The 21,749-nt window shown below is 41.4% G+C and overlaps 1 protein-coding gene across 8 annotated transcripts in view; it reads right to left on the reverse strand.

Moving 5' to 3' along the window:
• nptna (neuroplastin a) overlaps positions 1-17,519 on the reverse strand; it is a 39,700-nt gene extending 22,181 nt beyond the window's left edge. For 3 of the 8 annotated variants that reach the window (XR_011982178.1, XR_011982176.1, XR_011982177.1), the window contains exon 1: positions 14,521-15,154. Coding sequence is in view for 5 of the 8 variants with exons in the window: in XM_072698137.1 (XP_072554238.1) it covers positions 14,521-14,590 (70 nt within the window). In the remaining 3 variants the exon portion in view is untranslated. The other 5 variants (XM_072698140.1, XM_072698138.1, XM_072698139.1 and 2 more) reach the window with 5 other exon arrangements.
• Between the last annotated feature and the right edge of the window lie 4,230 nt (positions 17,520-21,749).

A 21,749-nucleotide genomic window follows, 5' to 3' on the forward strand; every position in this document is an offset into this window, starting at 1 on the left:
GACTAGGACTCGGCAATAAGCCTTAAACATTTTTTTTTGGAAATATTCTCACAATGATATTTCTCACAATATTCAAAAATTCATATGCAGAATAGAGTAAAATATGACAAAATGTTTTGAGTTTTTCCGATTATGACGACCCACTTGTTTTGCTAATGGTTATGGAGCATCTGACAGGTTATGCCAACGCCAGACTCATACCTTGATGGAATTTGTGTAAAAATAGTGCATTATAACTGTTAACTATGCAAGAAATAAGTATTTAGGCTATTTCTGACATGGGCAACTTCACAAACCCAGCTGGAGAGGAAGAGTGTGTCAGGGTTGGGGTGGGGTGGGGAAGGGGGGGTGGTCAGGGGCGGGGGTGGAGGGGATGGAGAGGCAAGAGAATGTCGGGTAAATTATAAAGGGAGCAGTAAAAACCGAAAAGAAAGAGAAAAAATAAAAGAATTTAAAGCGAGTATCACAAAAAATTTGGGCATAAATCACATGTGGGTGGAAAAGAAACGTAATAAAAAGACGGTAATAATGAGAAGGGAGTGTGTGCAGATGAAATGCATGTTAATGCCCTTACTGACCTCTGCGGTAAAACCCAACGGAAATCGAGGCCCTGTCTGAATACCGTCGGGCTCTTTGAGGTCATGTGTGTGCGCATGTTAGGCCGGTATTGCATTGCTGTTGCAAACCGGATCTATCTCATTTGTCCAGTTTTCTGATTAGGGTGACTGGTATGCAAATAATGTCTTTGGGTGTGTCTAAAACCACATATTTGTTTCCTGGAGGCAAAATAAAAATAAGCAAAGTAAGCAGTATATTTGAAGCGGTAGGTGAACGGTACCCGGATACATTTTGCAAAATTCAGAAGTGTGCAACTGATAGATGCTACGCTATCACACAAAGCCACTGGAGCTGCAACTGGAGACAAAGTCACGGTCTCAAAATTTTTTGTCAAGATGGTGGAGGAAGTGCCATCTCTGTACAGATTTAAGCAGACAACAATATCCAATTGTCAGGGTTCCGGAATGCATTCATCAATTCCAATCCAATTCAGGAAATGGAACTGGAATTGGGATTGGAAAACAAACTATGGGGAATTTCAGAGAGATTTAAATTCCAACTCCAGTTCCTGATTTTGATTGGAATTGATGAATGCATTCCGGAATGGCCCCAACCCTGCCAGTTATACAAATATACTCAAACATATGTTTTTCCATTGATAGTTTTTAACAGTTTTTAACTTTCTCGAGGGTAAAGCTATGTCATCGAAAAACATCTGGGTCAAGCAATATGCACGGTAGCAAACGAAATATGTCCGAGTGCATGCATACTGTTTTCATAATACATACAGTACGCAGTACATTAATAGTCGAGGTTCTAACAAAATTCTGTACCTGCAGTGTGTAGTGTATAGTGTTTGTGATTTCGGATGCATCCGTTAAGATTGAAGTCAGAGCCTCTACAAACCACTCCAACAGATCAATGGAGGACGCCATCTCCCACGTCCTGCACACAACCCTCAGCCACGTGGACAAGAAACTGGGCAACTATGTGCGATTGCTGTTCATTGATTATAGTTCAGCATTTAACAGCCCAGCAGACTGTTCACTAAACTGAGGAGCTTAGGAGTAAAGTACCGATTGTGTGCGTGGGCGCTGGACTTTCACACTGGTAGGTCACAAGTGGTGAGTGCTGGGAGCTGTGTCTCCAACAGCATCACTATCAACACAGGATCTCCACAAGGGTGCGTACTCAGTCCATTACTGTACGCACACTACACTCATGACTGTAAGGCCACTCATAGCTCCAACACCATTGGTAAATTTGCGGACGACACAGTTGAGCTGGGGCTCATCACCAACAACAATGAGTCGGCCTACATGGCTAAGGTAGAGAACCTAACAGCGTGGTGTCACGACAACAGTCTCCAGCTGAATGTCGACAAGACAAAGGAGCTGGTGGTGGACTTCAGTAGGAGGCAGCAGAGGGCCTACACTCCCCTCACCATCAACGGATCTCCTGTGGAGAAGGTGAGGAGTTTTAAATATCTGGGTGTCCACATTTCTGAGGACGTGATGTGGACTGCTCACATCCAAGTCCAGTCCAAAAGGGCTAAGCAGCGCCTGTACCACCTGCGACAGCTGAGGAAGTTCAGGGTCTCTCCAACGATCCTACGGACTTTTTACTAAGGCGCTGTGGAGAGCATCCTGACTCAGAACATACCTTCCTGGTTCGGGAATAGCTGTGTTCAGGATCGCAAAGCCCTCCAGAGGGTGATCCGTGCAGCAGAACACTGCTGCAGGTCGGCCTTTCCATCTCTTCAGGACATTTACATCAAGAGATGTAGGAGCAGGGCCTTCAGAATCATAAAGGACACATCCCACCACAACAACAGCCTGTTTCAGCTTCTGAAATCAGGAAAGAGACTCATGAACATCATGGCCAGGACTGAGAGGCTTAGGAGGAGTTTCAACCCCCAGGCCATAAGTTCTCTGAACCTGGACGTGCCACTGCACCTCACACCCTGATGTACATTGTGCTCTTGTACCCCTCACCATATCCGCACTGCTACACTGGTCACTTTTTATGTCTGGTTACCGTTCATTTTGAACATACTCCTCTGCTTGCATTTTTAGCTTTTTGCACTTTTTAACTTTAGCAACTTGCACAGTCTACAAAAGAGCGGTTCAGGATGCATTTCACTATGTGTTGTACTTTGTATAACTATGTATGTGACAATTAAAGAATCTTGAATCTTGAACTTGATGACCAAAGTATGGATATAAAGGTGCCATTCCTTGTACATTCTTTGTTTCTTCCAACCACAAATACAAGGTTGCAGTTTATAACTGTAAAGAAGTCTAACTGTTCAACACCAGAAACACAAAAAGCAGTAATTCACAGGTATGATGAAGAGATTGTTCATGCAAATTTCAAGAAAAATTAGTCTTCCTCTCCATAGACTATATTTAACCCTGAATGCAGTGTATGGTATTTTCCTGTCTTCGTGTCAGTGTGAATTATGAGAATCTGTGATGTATCAGCAGCTTTCTGCCCAGTAAAAATGGAAGCAGATGCTTCTTTCTTCAAAACGTTTGTGCCAGAAGAAATTCTATTTGTTCTACCCAATGTCTACCAAACAATACCAGGTGTTTCAGCTGTTTGTAGTGATGAAGACTGGTTATCTTTAAGACTGATACCATCTTTGATGCATGTGTTCCCATGAGATCCAGGAGGAGCTTCAGGAAGTACCAATCTGGGGGACTGAGCAGCTGGCCAAGTTCACATCTGAAACGTCTTCCAAAAACTCTAGATATTTTAATCCATTTTATACGATCCAATTACTATGGTAAAGCAATATGGTAGTACAACGTACATTGTGTTCAGATGTCAATGTAAAAAAAAAACCATTTAAACACAACTATATCACTTCACTCTATAAATGTGATGCTGTGTATCTTTCTATTTTTACAGTACTACATATAAGTTTTCTCAGAAGCCCATTGTGTTGATTTTCCAGTTTCCTTCAATTTTTAATAAATGTTCTGCAGGAAGAACTGCTGTTCTTTGATGGCAATTACTACACCTGTGCACCTACAAGCTGGGAAGGAGACTATATCAACGTGTACAGTGGTGGCTCTCTGAAATGGTGTAAACCTTTACAAGTGAATGAAGCTGAAATGGAGCAACTGAGGATTCTCTTTAAAGATTCCCTGTTTTGGTCTCAGGTAGGAACTCTGAAATAAATTAATAACTAAATACAGAAATAAATAAAGTAAAAAGATATAATTGCCAAATTCTGAATCATATACTACTGTTGTCCATTGCTGGATAATTACTGAATATAAGTATATCTCTTAGATAGACATTGTTCAACTATTTTGTCAATTAAATCAACAATCATGCAACATATTCTTTTGCTTTGACTTCTGAATACTTCTCTCATATATTTTTTAGGTTGCGGGGTTTATACTGCTCGGTTTAATCTGTTTGGTACTTGGAATCCACTGGCTTTACCAATGCCACAAAAAAGGAGAGGGAATCCTCGATCCCGAAAAACCAAAGACAGAACTCCGAACCTCGGAAGCCCAGAGTCCTGGTCAACAATGATCCTCAGAGATGTCATCATCATGTAATAAATGCATGGTATTTTTATTAAATATATCCTTCCATTGTTCATTACTCTTTGTTCATTCAACTAAGACAAATAAAAACAATGTGGCTGCAGACTAATATTGTTATAGTTTTAATTTTTTATAATATTTTAAATTTTCATTTTATTTCGAGTTTCATATTTTTTAAAGATATATCTATATTTAAAGATATCTATTTAGTTTATATATATTTCAGTTTCAGTTTCACTTTTAATAATTTTATTTCTAGGGATAGACTGAAAGTTGTAGAGCTATTTTATGTCTTTAGAGAATCCTACATGAATACACAGTGCGAATATGTACTAATGTCCTCAAAATGGACAAAACATGTTATAGGTATTATTAATGGGTTACAAGTAACACTTTTGTACAAGACCAGTACAAAAAGCTACCTATATAGCTATTGAGAACGGCTCCCTTGAAACCTGCCATTTTATTGGCAGAAAATGATGAAGAAGACAATGCATCAGCATGTGATTATATTATATTATAGGGATGTATGGTCACTGGCCCCTCAGGACTCTGCAACCCTGCACTCTTTTGGGCCTGTGCTGCTTCCCTCCCCAGGGGGAAACTGTCAACCCGACTCTGATGAGACTGAGCTCAGACCATCACGCCACCACACCTGTTTACTTCACCTCAACCCCCACTGACCAAGAAGTGGCCCATAGGCCAGCTCTCACAGACCCTCTGTCCATACAGCCATCCTGCCCTCTCCCCCTCACTACCTGTGCTAACTGTGTTAGCAACTTTCATAGTTGGATCCATGCAACTCAATGAGGCCAATTACGGAAGTTGCTAACAGGGGATTTTGGGAAACGCATCCTGGTTTAATTGTAGCTGTCATTCTGTGCAACATCACGACTGAAGCTTTCGCGTTGCTTAGAATGAGGAAATTTTACTTTTGGTCTCTATTCAAAATTTTAAATTTAGCCCTAATTATAACGCATGATAAATCGATATAAATAGTACTGTATCATTCTCTACCTCATTCTGAAAATATACCAGTATACCAGCCAGTCCTAACAGTCCATTTCGTATTCTCTAGCTGAATAATGTACAATCTTGATCAGTGAGTCGAATACTGTCTCACGTGGCACAGAGCACTTCCGTTATGAAAACCGCAACACATTATGAGGCCCAATACATTTTAAATGAAAATAAATTTGTCATAGGGCCTAACTAGACAAAGTCAATGGTACATTTTGTTGCTATGTTTTTTTCTCTGTCTGCCTTGCTGTTTGTTCCAGGGAATGGATTTGACTAGGACTGGGCAATACGCCCTAAAAATATTTTTTTCAGAAATATTCTCACAATGATATTTCTCACAATTTTCTAAAATTCATATGCAGAACACAGTAAAATATGACAAAATGTTTTGAGTTTTTCCGATTATGACGACCCACTTGTTTTGCTAATGGTTATGGAGCATCTGACAGGTTATGCCAACACCAGACTCATACCTTGATGGAATTTGTGTAAAAATAGTGCATTATAACTGTTAACTATGCAAGAAATAAGTATTTAGGCTATATCACAATTCTCATAATATTGAAATAGATGACTGTATGAATGTTCACAGTCACGAAACAATATTTTATGGATGAATTGCCCACACCAAGTAGCTCACATAACAAAACAGTTCAAATAAAGTGTGTGGTGCATGAATAAGAAGTAAATATTATTTTCAAAGAAAACCCATGGCTTGGTTTGGTATTTAAATAGATGTACACAAGTCACGGGGGACATTCTGCAGCCACATATTGGGTCTATAGATTCGCTTTCTCGGTTAAAAACCAGTCTTCTGTGGCATAATAATCCAGACCAAAGTTAGTCACAGTACGGAAACCTGGAAGTAATGAGATCATAAACATTTCTAAAAATAATGATTAAATATTTGGAGTTAGATTCAACTAAGTTTCGTTTAACACAGTAAGTAACTTTGCAGGAGCAATCAAAGGACCTACAGGCAATCAGAACCTACAACCTACAGGCAATCAGAACCTGTCCAATCGGATTCCATGACTGGGCCAGTGGGCAGCTCCCAACATGAAGCAAGTCAATACAGATGAAAGCAACAGGAGTGTTACAAGGGCATGTTAGTAGTCCTCACAGAGCTTACAAGCACTCAATGAACATGTTGCAGCGCTTCCGTAACTGTCAGCTGTACCTGAATACAAATAACAAAAATTTAAGGTACTTTTCTGCCTATACGCAGATGTAATTTGATAGGAAAACCACAAGTTCTTCCCCAGAACATCCTATCCTTGACAGTTAATGTCTATCTCTCCAGTTATCTTTTTTTATTCACAATTAATACATCCGTCCGTCAAACCATCCATCTATCAAGTGCTCATCCTGGTCAAGGTCATGGGGAGGATTAAAACACTTAACGACAAAAAATTTAATGTTAATATGAGAAGTCACAAAGATAGATACACCCCTTCTCACCAATTTGTAAATTTATAGTGGGAGATTGCTAAACTTTAATACTAAGAAAAACAGAACAGACAGCTGAGAGGAACGAAATGATCACGGCCGTCAAAACAGAAACAATAAACATAAAGCCCAACATTGCAGAAGCTCTCCGTAGCGACTGGAAGGAGATTTATAGAGGCTGCAGCCCTGTGTGTCCCTTGGGGGAATGTGGTCACATGCAGAGAGCGGATTGGCCGTTGCCATAGAAGCGCGCTACGGCAACAGGCCCAATCAGACACTACGTATCACACCAGCCCAATGTGTTAACAGCACAAGTGAGATGTATAGAAACAAGAGCGATGTCAGCGATGACAAGTGTAGCAGCAGTATTACTACCACTGGTAATGATATTCAGCATCATCACTGTCATCATCAATACCAGAAAAACTGAAAGGAGGAGCCAAAAAAAGCAGAGAAAAGATATGCTGAGCTACTATGATACAGGAGCATAGTAGGACATCACACTGATTAAGCTACTTCAACGATCCACAGACATCTGCAGCCCTGGTGAGGAGGCTCTCTGCCCCCCACCTCAGCCTCCTCAGAGAAAGGCTCCTCTTCTCTTTCATGTGTAAACCTTAACTCACCTGGTTTCATGTCACCGCTATTATTGCTGTACCAGCTCCCGCCCTGCCGGGTTCCCTAATTAGCCCCAAGTCAAATCACAGCACAGATCCTGGTCATAATAATGCAGCAGGATCTGGAAGCTGCTCTACAGGCTTGACATCATCATATCAAAGGACCCTTTGGCTGGTTAAGGACCCCATTTGACCCCCAGACCTCTGCCAGGATGGACCTCACCAGAGAGATCTGGACGGGTTTCCTTCTGATTTTCCTAGATTGGTGGACCTCAAATTGCTTAATGGAGAGTGTACAGCAGTGCCTTTTTAGGGATCATTTCCAACTACAACGGGAATATGGAAATAATCCCTAAAAATATTGCCTAAAATAATTACAATGACAATAAAGTTGACATATATATGTCAACTTTACACACACGCACACACACACACATATACACATACAGTAATGTGAAAAAATTAGGACACCCCATTAAATGTTTAGTTCTTTATTAAGAAATATCAAAATATCACTATTAAATCATCTTTCAAATCATATGTGTAGATAAAGGTGATGTAACTGTATCACCTATGCAAAAAAAAAAGAAACAAATTCACTTATTTAACAGAAGAAATTAACTATGATGCCAATTTCCACTTAGGAAAAAGTTAGGACACCCTCACATCCATTATTATTTAAAATGCCTAGAGTTAGATTCAGGTGGCACCACATCAGGTGAAAATGATTAGAACATTATTACAGAGCTTTTTGGTGGAGTCTGTCTTATTTATACCATATACATTTAGTTTGGTTTGCTCTTGATTGTTGAAATGAGTGGGATCACCATGGTGAGATCCAAAGAGCTCTCTGAGGCCTTCAGAAAGAAGCAAGTAGATGCATATGAGTCTGTGAAGGATATAAAAAGATCTCAAGACAGTTTGGAATCAGCCATTCCACTGTCTGGAGAATAATTTACAAGTGGAGAACATTTAAAACAACTGCCAGTATGGCCAGGGCAGGCTGTCCTAGCAAGTTCAGCCCAAGAGCAGACCCCAAGATGCTGAAATAAGTCTCCCAAAATCCTAAAATGTCATCACAGGTCATACAGGAAGCTCTTGCCACAGTTGATGTCAAGGTACATGCATCTACCATCAGAAAGAGACTGTGCAAGTTTGGTTTACATGGGAGCTGTGCAAGGAGGAAACCCTTGCTGTCAAAAAAATACCAGGGCAAGACTGAAGTTTGCCAGAGACCCACCTAGACAAAGACCGGGACTTTTGGAACAATGTACTTTGGATAGATGAATCTGAAATTGAATTATTTGGACATAGTAAACAGAGGATAGTTTGGTGTAAACCAAAGACATATTTTGAGCAAAAGAACCTCATGCCAGCTGTGAAGCATGGGGGTGGAAATGTCATGGTTTGGGGCTGCTTTGCTGCAGCAGAACCTGGCCAGCTCACCGTCATAGAATCTACTATGAATTCTTCATCATATCAGAGGGTGCTTGAGGACAATGTGAGATCATCTGTCCAGAAGTTGAAGTTGAAGTTGGGGTGGATCATGCAAATGACAATGACTCAAAACATTCCAGTAAATCTACCAAGGAATGGCTTACAAGAAAGAGTTCAGGAATAGTCAAGTCAAAGCCCGGATCTGAATCATATTGAGATGCTGTGGGGTGAATTGAAGAAGAAGTGTATACAAGACACCCTTCAAACATCACACAGCTTAAGGAATTCTGCATTGGAGAGTGGGGAAAACTTTCTGCCAGTCGATGTCAGAGATTGATAGATGGTTATAGGAAACGTCTCACTAAAGTTATTTCAGCCAAAGGGGGAATTACTAGCTATTAGGGCACAGGGTGTCCTAACTTTTTCCTAAGTGGAAATTGGCATCATAGTTAATTTCTTCTGTTAAATAAGTGAATTTTTTTTGCATAGGTGATACAGTTACATCACCTTTATCTACACATATGATTTGAAAGATGATTTAATAGTGATATGTTGATATTTCTTAATAAAGAACTAAACATTTAATGGGGTGTCCTAATTTTTTCACATGACTGTATATATAAATATATGTATGTGTGTGTGTGTATGTTTGTACATATATATAAATATATATATATATATATATATATAAAACCATCATATGCTGTTGTTCAATAGACAGGTATGCTACTGCTCGTTGGATTATCGGGTGAGAATCACAGCTTAGTTTTTAGCATAGCAGCACCTCTTACTTTCCAAAAAAAGCAGTGATGCATCGTGCAGTACAGCTCTGCCTGGCATGTGGCCACTGTGCATATGCCCTGGGTCCTTCGTATACATCACACGCAGCTTGTGAATCTATCTCCGTACCACACAGCCGCTTGTTCAGCCACGGCCGCCGGCTTTTCACACGCTTTACCAGCAAAAATCACTCTTTAATAATTAGTACTTGCCAGCTCTGGGCCAGAAATACTCAAAGTGCTCTTCTGTCTTTCTAAATATTATATCATTATGGACTTTATTTTTGTATATAAAACCAATATGGGACCAAGCTTTAGGAAGTATTTCTGGACTTGGAACAAAATGCACCTAAGGGACATGCTTACAGGCACTGGCAGGTAAAAACTGAAAATTGGCCCAGACCAGAATGTTCTATTTTGGTACCAAATAAAGATAGAAAGATTTCAAGTCATTATCTTTAACAGTTTCTGTGCCCCCTGACCCACGAATGAGGATCTCACTTTCATTTCCACAGCATTGATTGTGGGATTTCACTATAAATCTCCTTCAAGCTGTATTTTGGTATCTAGTTCAATGGGGTTGTTTTTGTAAGCTTCTATCAGAGTACTGAGGGTGAATTTGACCAAAATTCATTTTTCAAAGGCAAGACTACTCTAGTATTTTAAAATCTTGGTGATATAATTCACCAGGTGGGGAGGCGGGGGTGCAAACCGTATTGCCCTAATACTGCCCAAGCTTTTAACAACTTTAAAATTGTTCAGAAACGCTTCCCCAATGAACTACACTGCTTGTATTTGTGTTTGTTGCAATTCATCTGCCCTCTGCTGGTCTGGTGGAAGATCATTGCTGTACAAGGGTGCCGGTCATATTTAGTATGTACACATGTACATGACCATGCGTGGACCTTAACGGCACGTGGATAACTGAAATATAAAGTAGACTTAAAAAACCAACATTAGTATTGCTATATGGTGATGTCATCATACATAATTTACGCAGTAAAGTGCAAAAATGCATTTACTGAATAACAACATTCATTATCGACTATTTTCATTACCGATTATTATCGATGTTATCGATTAGTTGTCGCAGTCCTACTTACATCTATAGTCAAAAATTCCTAAAACAAAACAATGAGGAATTGAACATTTTAAAAATACTGGACCAGCCTATAGAAAACAAATAAACTAATAACATAAACAAAATAACATTTATTGTCTGCAGTTAGGACAACATCTGCGTTTCTGAACACAGCTTGTAGCCACGTCCTGCGCTCCCACCAAAACGCCCACCTAAATCTAAGGACATAACCATTCGCTGAAATCCAGGCAGGCACATCCACAGAATCAGCCAGCAGAAATGACGATAAATATGGAAACAGAGTGTTTCAGGCGCATGCACAGCAAGCTTGACAGGGGGGGGGGGGGTTGCTGTGGAAAAAGGAGCAAGCAGGGGTGAGGCACCCTTATTTGGTAATGTGTGACCCCTTCTCGAGTACGCATGCTGCTGCTGAGGTAAGCCACTCCCTCTGAATCCTCCCCCCAGGATCCAGGCTGACATCACTCAGCACAGAGCCTCTGCAGGCCGGCTGCTTCGGCGAACACCGTCGTGTGCGATGCTGAGCGAGCGTGAGCTAGGCAAGGCGTGCACGTGTGCGAGGCAGAATGGTTACCTCGCCTCACCGCCTCTGGAGGTCATGAGCCGCGTGCACCTTAGGGAGGCCCCTCCCACATGGAGCACGCCAGGGACGACTCGGCATCCCTGTATGGGCAACTCTGAGTCAGCTCACTGACATCAGACAGAGGCATGGCTACCCATAATGCTGTTACACCACCATTACACATCTAAACCAAGAGTGAGCTGTCTAAACTGGAAGCCCATAACTCTCTAGGACAGTGTTTCCCAATCCGGTCCTTGGGGACCCACAGCCAGTCCATGTTTTTGCTCATTCTGAGCTCCCTACCTGGGAGGGAGCAAAAACGTGGCCTGTCCCCAGAGACTGGATTGGGAAACACTGCTCCAGGGTCAAGGCTATAGCTAGAAATTCTGGCCCCCTGACAAAATGTCACTTTGCAACCCCCCCCCCACTCCCTTACATTTTATGATTTTATAGGATTACATATTTATGGGCCCCTGTAAAGCGCCGGGGCCCCTGACTCCACCAGGACATCCATGCCCCTAATGCGCCCCTGCTTCAGGGGCCGGCAGAGCAGGTGCAGGTGGGCAACCGAAACATTTGGTAAAGACTGTAAGATGCATTATCGATACTCTCATCCAACCTACATAACACACATAACCACCAATTAATATCCTTCTCTCAACAAAATAAAGTGTCATTCAACGTATCGTAATAATCCAGCATCTCATACCATCCCCGGAGAGGAAAACTTTCGAGGGGAAACCCCGCCATCCTTAGTTCTTAGTTATTTATGACATCACGTATTAGCAGTAGGGGATCCCTCGCTCTGCCCGTTTTTTTGCTTGCTATTCTGTGGTTTAAAAAAGGTTGAAGACCTGTGACCTAAACCATTGTCACGTCATTTCATAACATCCTCTCTGAACAGAACTCTCTGAACAAGTTACCTTCATTGATTTAACAGAATAATAAATGTATCACATCCCAAAGCTCAGTGCACACATAATGGATATTAGGGGTCCACAGGAGGATAAGCTCAGCCGCTAGAGTCAGCATTCAGAAGCGAACGCAGGACCAGGGATCTCTGATTGAAAGTGCTGCCTGCCAACTTACAAATGAAGGGGCACCCTTACTTAATGAGATCTGAATCCTGGCAAAGGAGACTCAACCCAGGTGCTTTAATCCCACTCAGCTACAGAAGCTCCCGTCTCATTAACCCCTTCAGGAGTCACTGCTGTGGCGTAACCTTCCCCTGTGTGTCACCGCCTCAAAAAAATGCCCCCACCTCCAGCTGCACACAGGACTCATAAGCACAGTCAGTACCAGACTCATTTCATCATAGTTCACTGCACCCCGAAGATGTTTTGACATTTTAAAATACCAAAGTAATGAACGTAACAAAGTCACTGGATAATATTCCACTGTTGGTAGAATTACCCAGCTTGTGCACCCACAACAAATTAGAACAGGGCAAATGCAACCCGGATAATCACAGACCCACACCTGTGACTCAGTTCACGGTAGTCGCTAAGGTGGCGATTGCAAAATCGGATAGACAGGCGCTACGGAAGAAAGCCTGACTCGCTGACAGATGCTACACCCAATACCTCGCGGCGTCAGCCAGCAGCACATATTAAATTTACGATATACATGTCTTTTATGTAACTTGTGTCCCCTCGGGAAAAATGCACGATAAAGGTCAAGAAAAAATAAACACACATTTTAAAATAATAATAAAGCGCAGTAAAAATGGCGAAATTTTGTTTGTTGTGCGGAATGAGGGATTGCATTTCAGCAGGCCGACATCCATCGGGCCACGGTGCTGCTCAGCGGCGCCCTGCACCAGGAGTTAATGGATTCACTTTGACAAAAGGACACCGAACCCGCGATTACACGCGTTGGTCTCGGCTCTATAAATAGACGCTCGCTGCAGAGCAAACTGGCACTATTTACAGTGCAGCAGGTATGTGCTCCGGAATCTGCCCACCTACGCTTATCTTCGAGGACGACTAATTTTAACACATCTGTGCTCACATCGTCATGCAAATCCCACTGCCTGCTTTCACCCATCAACACATTTGTGATATTGCATTATATATAAACACATATGCCATTTAGAATGCTGTAAATCACAGCTGACAAGAAACAACAACTTAAGTCGTATTTTCATTTATATATCTCTGCCGTACAATATTACAGGGCATTTAAATCACAGTTCAGCACTATTCAAGGCTCCTTGGAATAAATCGCAATGACAGAGTCGGGAAACTGTAATGACTGTTCGCTTTTTAATCTTTGGGAGAATTTATTTGTGGCACCAGTGGCACTGAATCCAAACATCGCAAAAACAGGAGAGGAACCCCGATTGCGCATCTCTGCGCCTCTAACAAGCGCTGTGATACAGCAAGTCGCAAAAACACAGCACAGGACTGTGTATTTGACACCGCTGATCACTTGCAAACCAAGGGAAATTATTTTTGGTGCAGCAGATTGAGAATGTGCAGGCAATTTGTATACCAATTAATTATTCATCCTAAGGATGGAGCAGCGAGCAGGCACGAGAGATGCCACATCCAATAAAAACCAAGTATAGTAAATCGGCTTTTGATAGGAGTCCTACGGCTGACACTCTGGATACGCCAGCCAAAGAGCACCAACAATCTAAAGTGTTTTATTTATGTGCACTTGGGGGAGTAAACGTGCAGTAGTAAACTGCAAGAAGATGAACGGTGTAAGAGGGTAACACTCGGTAACAGCAGGTTACTCAGAAAACGGTATGCTCCACATTTCATTCATTAAAGAGTGATCTGCACATTCTGAATGTGAAGCAGAAACCAGACACCTTAGATCACGGGCATTAAGACGCAACAGTGCATGGGGCTGCAGTCAGGGCACTAATCTGCCGGCCAACATACATATATAATATAATTTGTCAGGGCATAGAAAATATTTACCCATATCATATGTCAAAATAGACCTTCCATGTTTTAGGGCATTTCACCTTGGACAATTAAGCATCACTTTTGAACTATGGCACACGTAAGTGCACAAAGTACCATCACTACAAATAGAACATTTTTCTATAAAATTGTCGCCGCATCCCTTTTCCCACTTCTAACATTGTAAAAAGGTCTATCGTACGCATGTATATATGCATTATATGCATACACTGAATTATGTGTCATTTAAATATATATTTAATAATTGTATATCCTCAATGTTATATTAAAACATATTCTTAGGCTACTACCCAATGGGATACATAATGCACATGCAATATTGCCAAAATACAGAAATTTAAACGAATCAAAGCGTTCTTTAACAACGGTGACCTTTATTTTTGTCATGAGTGGCAATAAAAACCAGATCGGTCGGCGTCGGGAATCAGCTGTCACGGGCACTACCTTGTCAAGATGCCCAAGTCTGGAATAAAGCCGTGCAAAAACTACGCGATCCTTACCGCTCTGCGTCGAGGCTGACTTCATTAACACCATAAATTGGAGCACCGCAAGCATCACCGAGGAGGACATCGTTCCTGAGGCTTCGGCGGGTCGAAAAACCAGGTACTCAGATCGCGGATGTGGGAGGAGAAATATCGAGCGGGGGAAATTCAACGGAGGAGAAGACCAAGAGGTGGATATGAACCCTAGGAACAAGTAATCTATATTGTTCCCCCAGAATCGTGTCCCTTGTCACTTAGAAGAGGACAATGATAGGACCTGGAACAGCGATCTGTATGGTTTTTTTAAATTATTATTCAGAGATCAGATAGCGTGTGGATGGGTTTCTTAGAGATGCCAACGTAGGAGGAAAGCCGAAGGAGTCTACTTTATCGGATTGCGGTGGGGAGATCCCGCGAGATCGTATTATTTTCCTCCCCATGTCTCCGAGAACTGCGATGTCTCCGACTCCAGGAGCAGGGCGGTCCGGCTGCTGCTCCTCGCAGGCGGTGAATAAGGCTGCGTGCCTGCTTGCGTCACATGACATACCTGGAGGACATCGCCGAGATACGGGGACCCCCCGCTTCCACTCACGTGGCAACGTCCAGAATATGACACGCTGTTTGTTATACGCAGGCTTACGATAAGACTATAAATCATAAACTACTTGCAAGTCAAAAAAACAAATTGGGTTAATTACTTAATCCCATGGCTTTAAGATTTACGGTTGTTTAAAACGTCTTTCTTATCATCTTTGTTTTAATGCAAGTGGTGCTTAAGTGCATCTTTAATCAGAGCAATATGAAATTATATCGTTAGTTGTTCGTTCAGTGTATCCATTAACGATGAAATGAAACGTTCCCATCGAATTACAGAACATGAAAACCGATGATAGGCTATGACTGAGGTTTTCAAAAGTATAATCTTTTTCAGATTCTTGTGCTGTCGCATTGTTGTCTTTACACAAAGAGTACCATCCCTTGAATCCTTGAACTGAAAAGACTCTCTAACTTAAAAGTATTGAGCAAGTCATTTTAAAATACTACTGTTATTGTTACGGTGTCTTAGCAGGTAGCACTGTTGTCTAACATGTCCAGGGTTGGGTGTTTTGAATCTCGCACTCACTCTGTGTGTGAATGTTCGTCGTGTGTTGTGTACGTCTCCAAAGAGTACTTTGGCTAACAGGCATCCCATCCAGGGCAGCCTATATGGGACCCACACGACCTTGGTCAGGATAAGTGGTTAGAAGATGGATGAATTGACTATTGTCTAGTTATTGGATTTGTTTAAAAAAAACAACTGGTTGAATGTAGTTGGTGGGATAGGAGACAAGTCTGTTTTCTATAGAAAAGATTATAAAAAGCATTTATAGTAATGACTGAATAATTCCACATAGGCCCAATCACCTGACTCGCCCTCTTACATCAATGAGAGAAAATTGTATGTATTTCTCTAAACATCTTAGGTTGTAAATCTAACGCTGTGTCTTTTGAGTAAATATTACAAATAAACTCCACTCGAGTGGATGTACAAATTAATTTTCCATACCTGTAGAAGGGCCCATTCAAACTATCACAACACACATTCCACCTTGTAACCCAGCAAAATTGGTAAACAAGGAAGTTGAAGGTAATGAGACATCACCTTGCATTTCGACTTGTCAGATGTGCCCTTACTGGCTGCCTCCTACACTCCTTCTCCAGCACGCATCATTTTCAGTCGTGTCTAAAAGTGATCAAAGACAAATGACATTCCATCCTGAGAAAATAACCTGACAGCAGTTATCTGGGTTTATCCTCACGGTGAAGGGACTTCAGCACCCTTACGGCGCGCACAGGAATAACAGTTTCTGCCCTGTTTTTTTTTAGCTATCATGTCTTCTTTTCTAATTTTAAATTGTTGCCTGAAAACAATATTGGCATCAACAGTTTTCGGCAAGGACACCAAACAACCAAGGGCGGCAGAAATTTTTGTGGGCATAGCTGGCTACTTTTGGAGATGCCATGGCAAAAGACAAGCAACAATTAGGGCAAAACGCAGACAGAGCAGAGAGGAGTAAACTCAAGATACTGTATGTGATACAAACAGTAGTTAATGAAAATTCAAGTAGTAGTTGACTAAGGTGCAATACAGACTTCTACACATATAGCACTTAACATGCATCACATGCAATGTGCAATTATAATATGCAAACAGATTGTCAGGGGTGTGTGCTGATGCAGATGTAAACATGCACATCTTAATGCGTTGTTTGACTACAAGTCATTAGGCCACCAATCGTGCTGCTGGCTGGGTATGATTAAAGATAAATCCATGATTTTGCAGAGCAAAGTCTCATTTTCATAATATCTGAGGGCAGTTCAGGAAATCAGGGTTTGACTGAGATAGACTCTCAAGTCTTCAGGATCTTAGACTGACCTTGAGATGTAATCACTAGAATTTTAGTGCCTACAGGAAATCATCGACTAAAAACACGCCCATTCTCCCCACCAGATGCTGACGCTACAATCCCAGATAAGCTTAACCACACCCTCCACCGTTCAAAATGCAGGAGAACGATGTGAGAACCGTCTTCGAAAGAGGCAATTTTTAGATAAATAACTGGACACCCTGCACTCTGTCCTTTAGCACCTCCAGGCTGTATTCTCTACCCCCTAATTTTCTGATACTGTTCCAATGAATTCACCTCTCAGCAGAGCTTAGGTATGGTCTACATGTAACGCCAGCAACATAATCACAAATGACAAAATAACCTGTTACCCACAAGAGTTGGTTCGGTCACATGGTCCAGAATAACAAGCTCCAAAACCACGGAAAGAGACGTGTGGACACCGACCCCGATGTGGAGGGAAAACACAAAACACCAGGACCGGCGTAAATGATCGAACAACAGTTAGATGGTAATATGCAACAACTCAGCGACTCAAAAAAATCCATCAGAAACTACCGAAATAGACCGGGAAAATACCAGACCAACGTACAAAAAAACTTGCATAACGAACCGTTATCTTGAGATTCGGAAGAAGACTTTCCTGAAAAATCAAATAAGACCGAACAGCGACATCTAGCGGCCGGTTATCGATATAGCTGTTGGAGCTTTCTGCTCGCGGACACTTCCTGGTGCCCCTGGATTCCGTTCCCACCTAGAACGCCTGTTGTCAGAGTAGGGTTCCACGTGGCCTTCAGACCGCGGTGTACAAAATACAAATACCGTTTGAACCGACAACGGAGTGTGCTATGTGATTGCCGCCAGAGGCACTGTCACGCGATGGGTAAAGTGGACCAGTCAGAGCATGATTCAAATGCAGATGGCTTTGGTAGTGACCAGTCTTTACTAAGGCCGATAAACAACATTAAGAAAGTACAGGTTACTGTAATTTGATTAGCTCTCATTGTAGTGCTACCACTACATTATTTTGATTGATAGGCTACAAACCTACTCCAGTTTCCCCCCACAGTCCAAAGACATGCTGAGGCTAATTGGAGTTACTACATTGACCAAAGCTGTGCATGTGTGAGTGAATGGTTTGTGTGTGTGTGTGTGTGTGTGTGTGTGTGTGTGCCCTGCGATGGACTGGCCCTCCGTCTTGGGTTGTTACACGCCTCGTGCTTGTAGCTTCCGGGATAGGCTCCAGACCCCCCGCTACCCAGAAGGATAAGCAGTTTGGAAAATGAATGGATGGATGGGCTACAAACCTTTGAAATTCTGCCAATCAAGATATATACGTACTGGGTTACCAACTTTGGTCAGCTGGCTGGAGTGAGATTTTCAGTTTGAGACAAGTCTGCACACACATTTACATGTATGTAAGAGTTTTATTACCTTGTAAATACTCTGTAGGATTTTCTAACTACCCCAACGCTGTTGTTGTAACTAATTTTAGGTTTATAATGGAATCATATAGCTAAGATATCTTGTGTGAGCATGAGAGTCTTAAAGTGTGATTGCCTTTAATTAAGTAAATACTAATATAACCCTGACTGATGAAAATGATTAAACTAACAATGAAGTACTGTCATTTTAGCTGTCTCAGTTAAAGGCTATTGCACTATTTTTTTCTATCTATCTATCTATCTATCTATCTATCTATCTATCTATCTATCTATCTATCTATCTATCTATCTATCTATCTATCTATCTATCTATCTATCTATCTATCTATCTATCTATCTATCTATCTATCTATCTATCTATCTATCTATCTATCTATCCATAGACATACACAAGCTCACACCTAAAGGAAAGCAGTACATGTATGCCCCATTCAATCTTACCCTGGCAAAGTCAGTCAATAAATCACTCAATCAGTCACATAAATCTACTAATCACACAGCTAACCCATCATATACATGAATTTTCAGGCAAGCTGTTTATCGATGGCTGGATCACTCACTAGGCCCTTCACACCAAGGCTTTGAACCTACAGAAGCTCTTCAATCTGAGTCAAAAACAAAAGGTCCACCATAGGACCCACTTATATATTACACTATGACATGGGCATCGCTGCCATTAAATCTGAGGGGGACGTGTGCCCCTCACCTTTCATAATTATTTGTGTGGACCCCCCCACATTTAAAATAAAATATTAGTTCACCCAGCGCTCTTTTCCAGTGTGTCCCCCTCACATTCAAAATGCTTCTGACGCCCCTGCATATTCATCTGTCTTCATCAGAATATAAATGAAACCTTTCTCTTGTATTTACCCAGTAAATAGCTAAATAATATCAAAGGCATGTCATACTAGCTCAAGGAATATCATATGTTACATTTTTTGTCTTGGGATGAATTATGACATGTATACTGATATGAGATATCATGTGTACTGTATGTATTACCTGTATTTATGGGAAAAGCAATTGATTGGCCAGAACATAATGTGATTTTACGCCATTTTCCCTGTTAATCTTGATACAACAACACTGACTGATTGGACTATTGCCCATTTTCCCATGGGAAGTTAAGCATTGTGCCAAAGGTTTATAAACACAAAACAAGGGGAGTCTCCATAGGCACAACACTCTTGCACTTACTGTTGACTCATCATCATATTACCATTAAATCTAATAAAACAAATGCACTACAAAATGGCACGCTACCCTAATATGTCTCACTGTTTCAAATCTGTACCAGAGGATATGATTCACAAGCTATTAAATTTTAAGTACATGCCTGCAAATATCAAAATGTTGTTACATCAGACCGTGTTTCTATAGCAGAAGGTCTTAGTAGCCTTCCATGTAAATATTACATCATAGCTTTTAACCCATTGCTGTCATGTTTTACTTAACAAGCAGTCTGATGTCTTTCTAACCAACCACTTATCATGTTCGGGGTCACCTACCCCAGGTAGCAGGGGACACGGGTGGGGTACGCCCTCCATGAGGTTCTGATCCATCACAAGGAACATATAGGGAAACATGCACTAAGGGCAATTTAGAGATGACAATTAGCCTGACTGCATGTCTTTAGACTGCAGCAAGAAACCCAGGAAATATAGAGCTTGGTCATATTATTCAGGATTAAACCCCCAGTGCTGTGAAGCATCAGTGCTATCCAACACTATAACGGTTTTAAAACAAATGAAAAGCTTTTGAGGCATTTTAAAGATGCTGTTATATATGTGAGATAGCTGGATAAAATATAGTAATAAACATAGGACAGTGATATGTATCAAGAAATCATCAGTGTTTGCTTAAGAGTTATTGGCATGTCTGTAGATACGGTATTCTGTTCATCGACAAAGTTAGTCTCCAGGAGACTGTATTGACATTATAAGGCATATTAAATAGATACTATCGGTGAGGAGCACAGAAGACAGATTTGGATGTGCTTCCCCTATCTGTCTCATTCTTAAACGTTACACAACAGGAGCTACAGGATCTAGTTATAACTGGTGTGACGACCTTGAGTGTGGGTTGTGGACTGATGGTCAAGTGTTGGCAATTTTCATTGTCATGACTCCGAGTATCTGCTTTTTGCAGTGCGTGTTAACAGGTAAAGCCCAGGAGGCTTATTCGTCGCTGTCTGCCGAGAAATATGTATGGACATTGGATTGTCAGAGGGCTTTTGAAAATGTGAAGTCCATTCTTTGTTCTGCTTCCGTATTCGCCGCTCCGCGGTTTGATAAATCTTTCTCGTTACAGGTTGACGCCAGTAACATCGGGGCTGGGCTGTTCTAATTCAAGCTGACGATCAGGGAGTTTTTCATCCCATTTGTTTCTTTTCTAAGAAATTTTGTTCATATCAACTTCACTATTCAGTTGTGGAAAAGGAGGCTTTAGCTTCGATTTGGGCTTTACAACATTTTGCAGTGTACATTAATTCTGGGGTCTCATTGACTGTCTTTACTGATCATAATCCTTTAACCTTTTTGAATTCTTTGAAATGTTCAAATCAGCACTCAGTCCGTTGGTTTTTATTTTTACAGTCTTATTGCTTGGACATTAGACATATTAAAACCTTCCTGTCGTGTTCTGGTCAAATCTAACACTCATAAATATTGTGTTTTACATCTGATTGTCTCAAGGCCTTATGATATCCTCCACACTATACACTTGAACATATAAAAGTGATGATCACCTCTTTCACTGAATTTTGAGTGTTTTAATCAACTTTGTTACACCTGTGGTGTTCCCGGTCAAAAGTGACTGCCATAGGAAATGAATGGGTATCCAGACTACACTCACCTAAAGGATTATTAGGAACACCATACTAATACGGTGTTTGACCCCCTTTCGCCTTCAGAACTGCCTTAATTCTACGTGGCATTGATTCAACAAGGTGCTGAAAGCATTCTTTAGAAATGTTGGCCCATATTGATAGGATAGCATCTTTGCAGTTGATGGAGATTTGTGGGATGCACATCCAGGGCACGAAGCTCCCGTTCCTCCACATCCCAAAGATGCTCTATTGGGTTGAGATCTGGTGACTGTGGGGGCCATTTTAGTACAGTGAACTCATTGTTATGTTCAAGAAACCAATTTGAAATGATTCGAGCTTTGTGACATGGTGCATTATCCTGCTGGAAGTAGCCATCAGAGGATGGGTACATGGTGGTCATAAAGGGATGGACATGGTCAGAAACAATGCTCAGGTAGGCCGTGGCATTTAAACGATGCCCAATTGGCACTAAGGGGCCTAAAGTGTGCCAAGGAAACATCCCCCACACCATTACACCACCACCACCAGCCTGCACAGTGGTAACAAGGCATGATGGATCCATGTTCTCATTCTGTTTACGCCAAATTC

The sequence above is a fragment of the Paramormyrops kingsleyae genome, chromosome 13 (genome assembly GCF_048594095.1).
Source record: "Paramormyrops kingsleyae isolate MSU_618 chromosome 13, PKINGS_0.4, whole genome shotgun sequence".
Classification (NCBI taxonomy): Eukaryota; Metazoa; Chordata; class Actinopteri; order Osteoglossiformes; family Mormyridae; genus Paramormyrops; species Paramormyrops kingsleyae.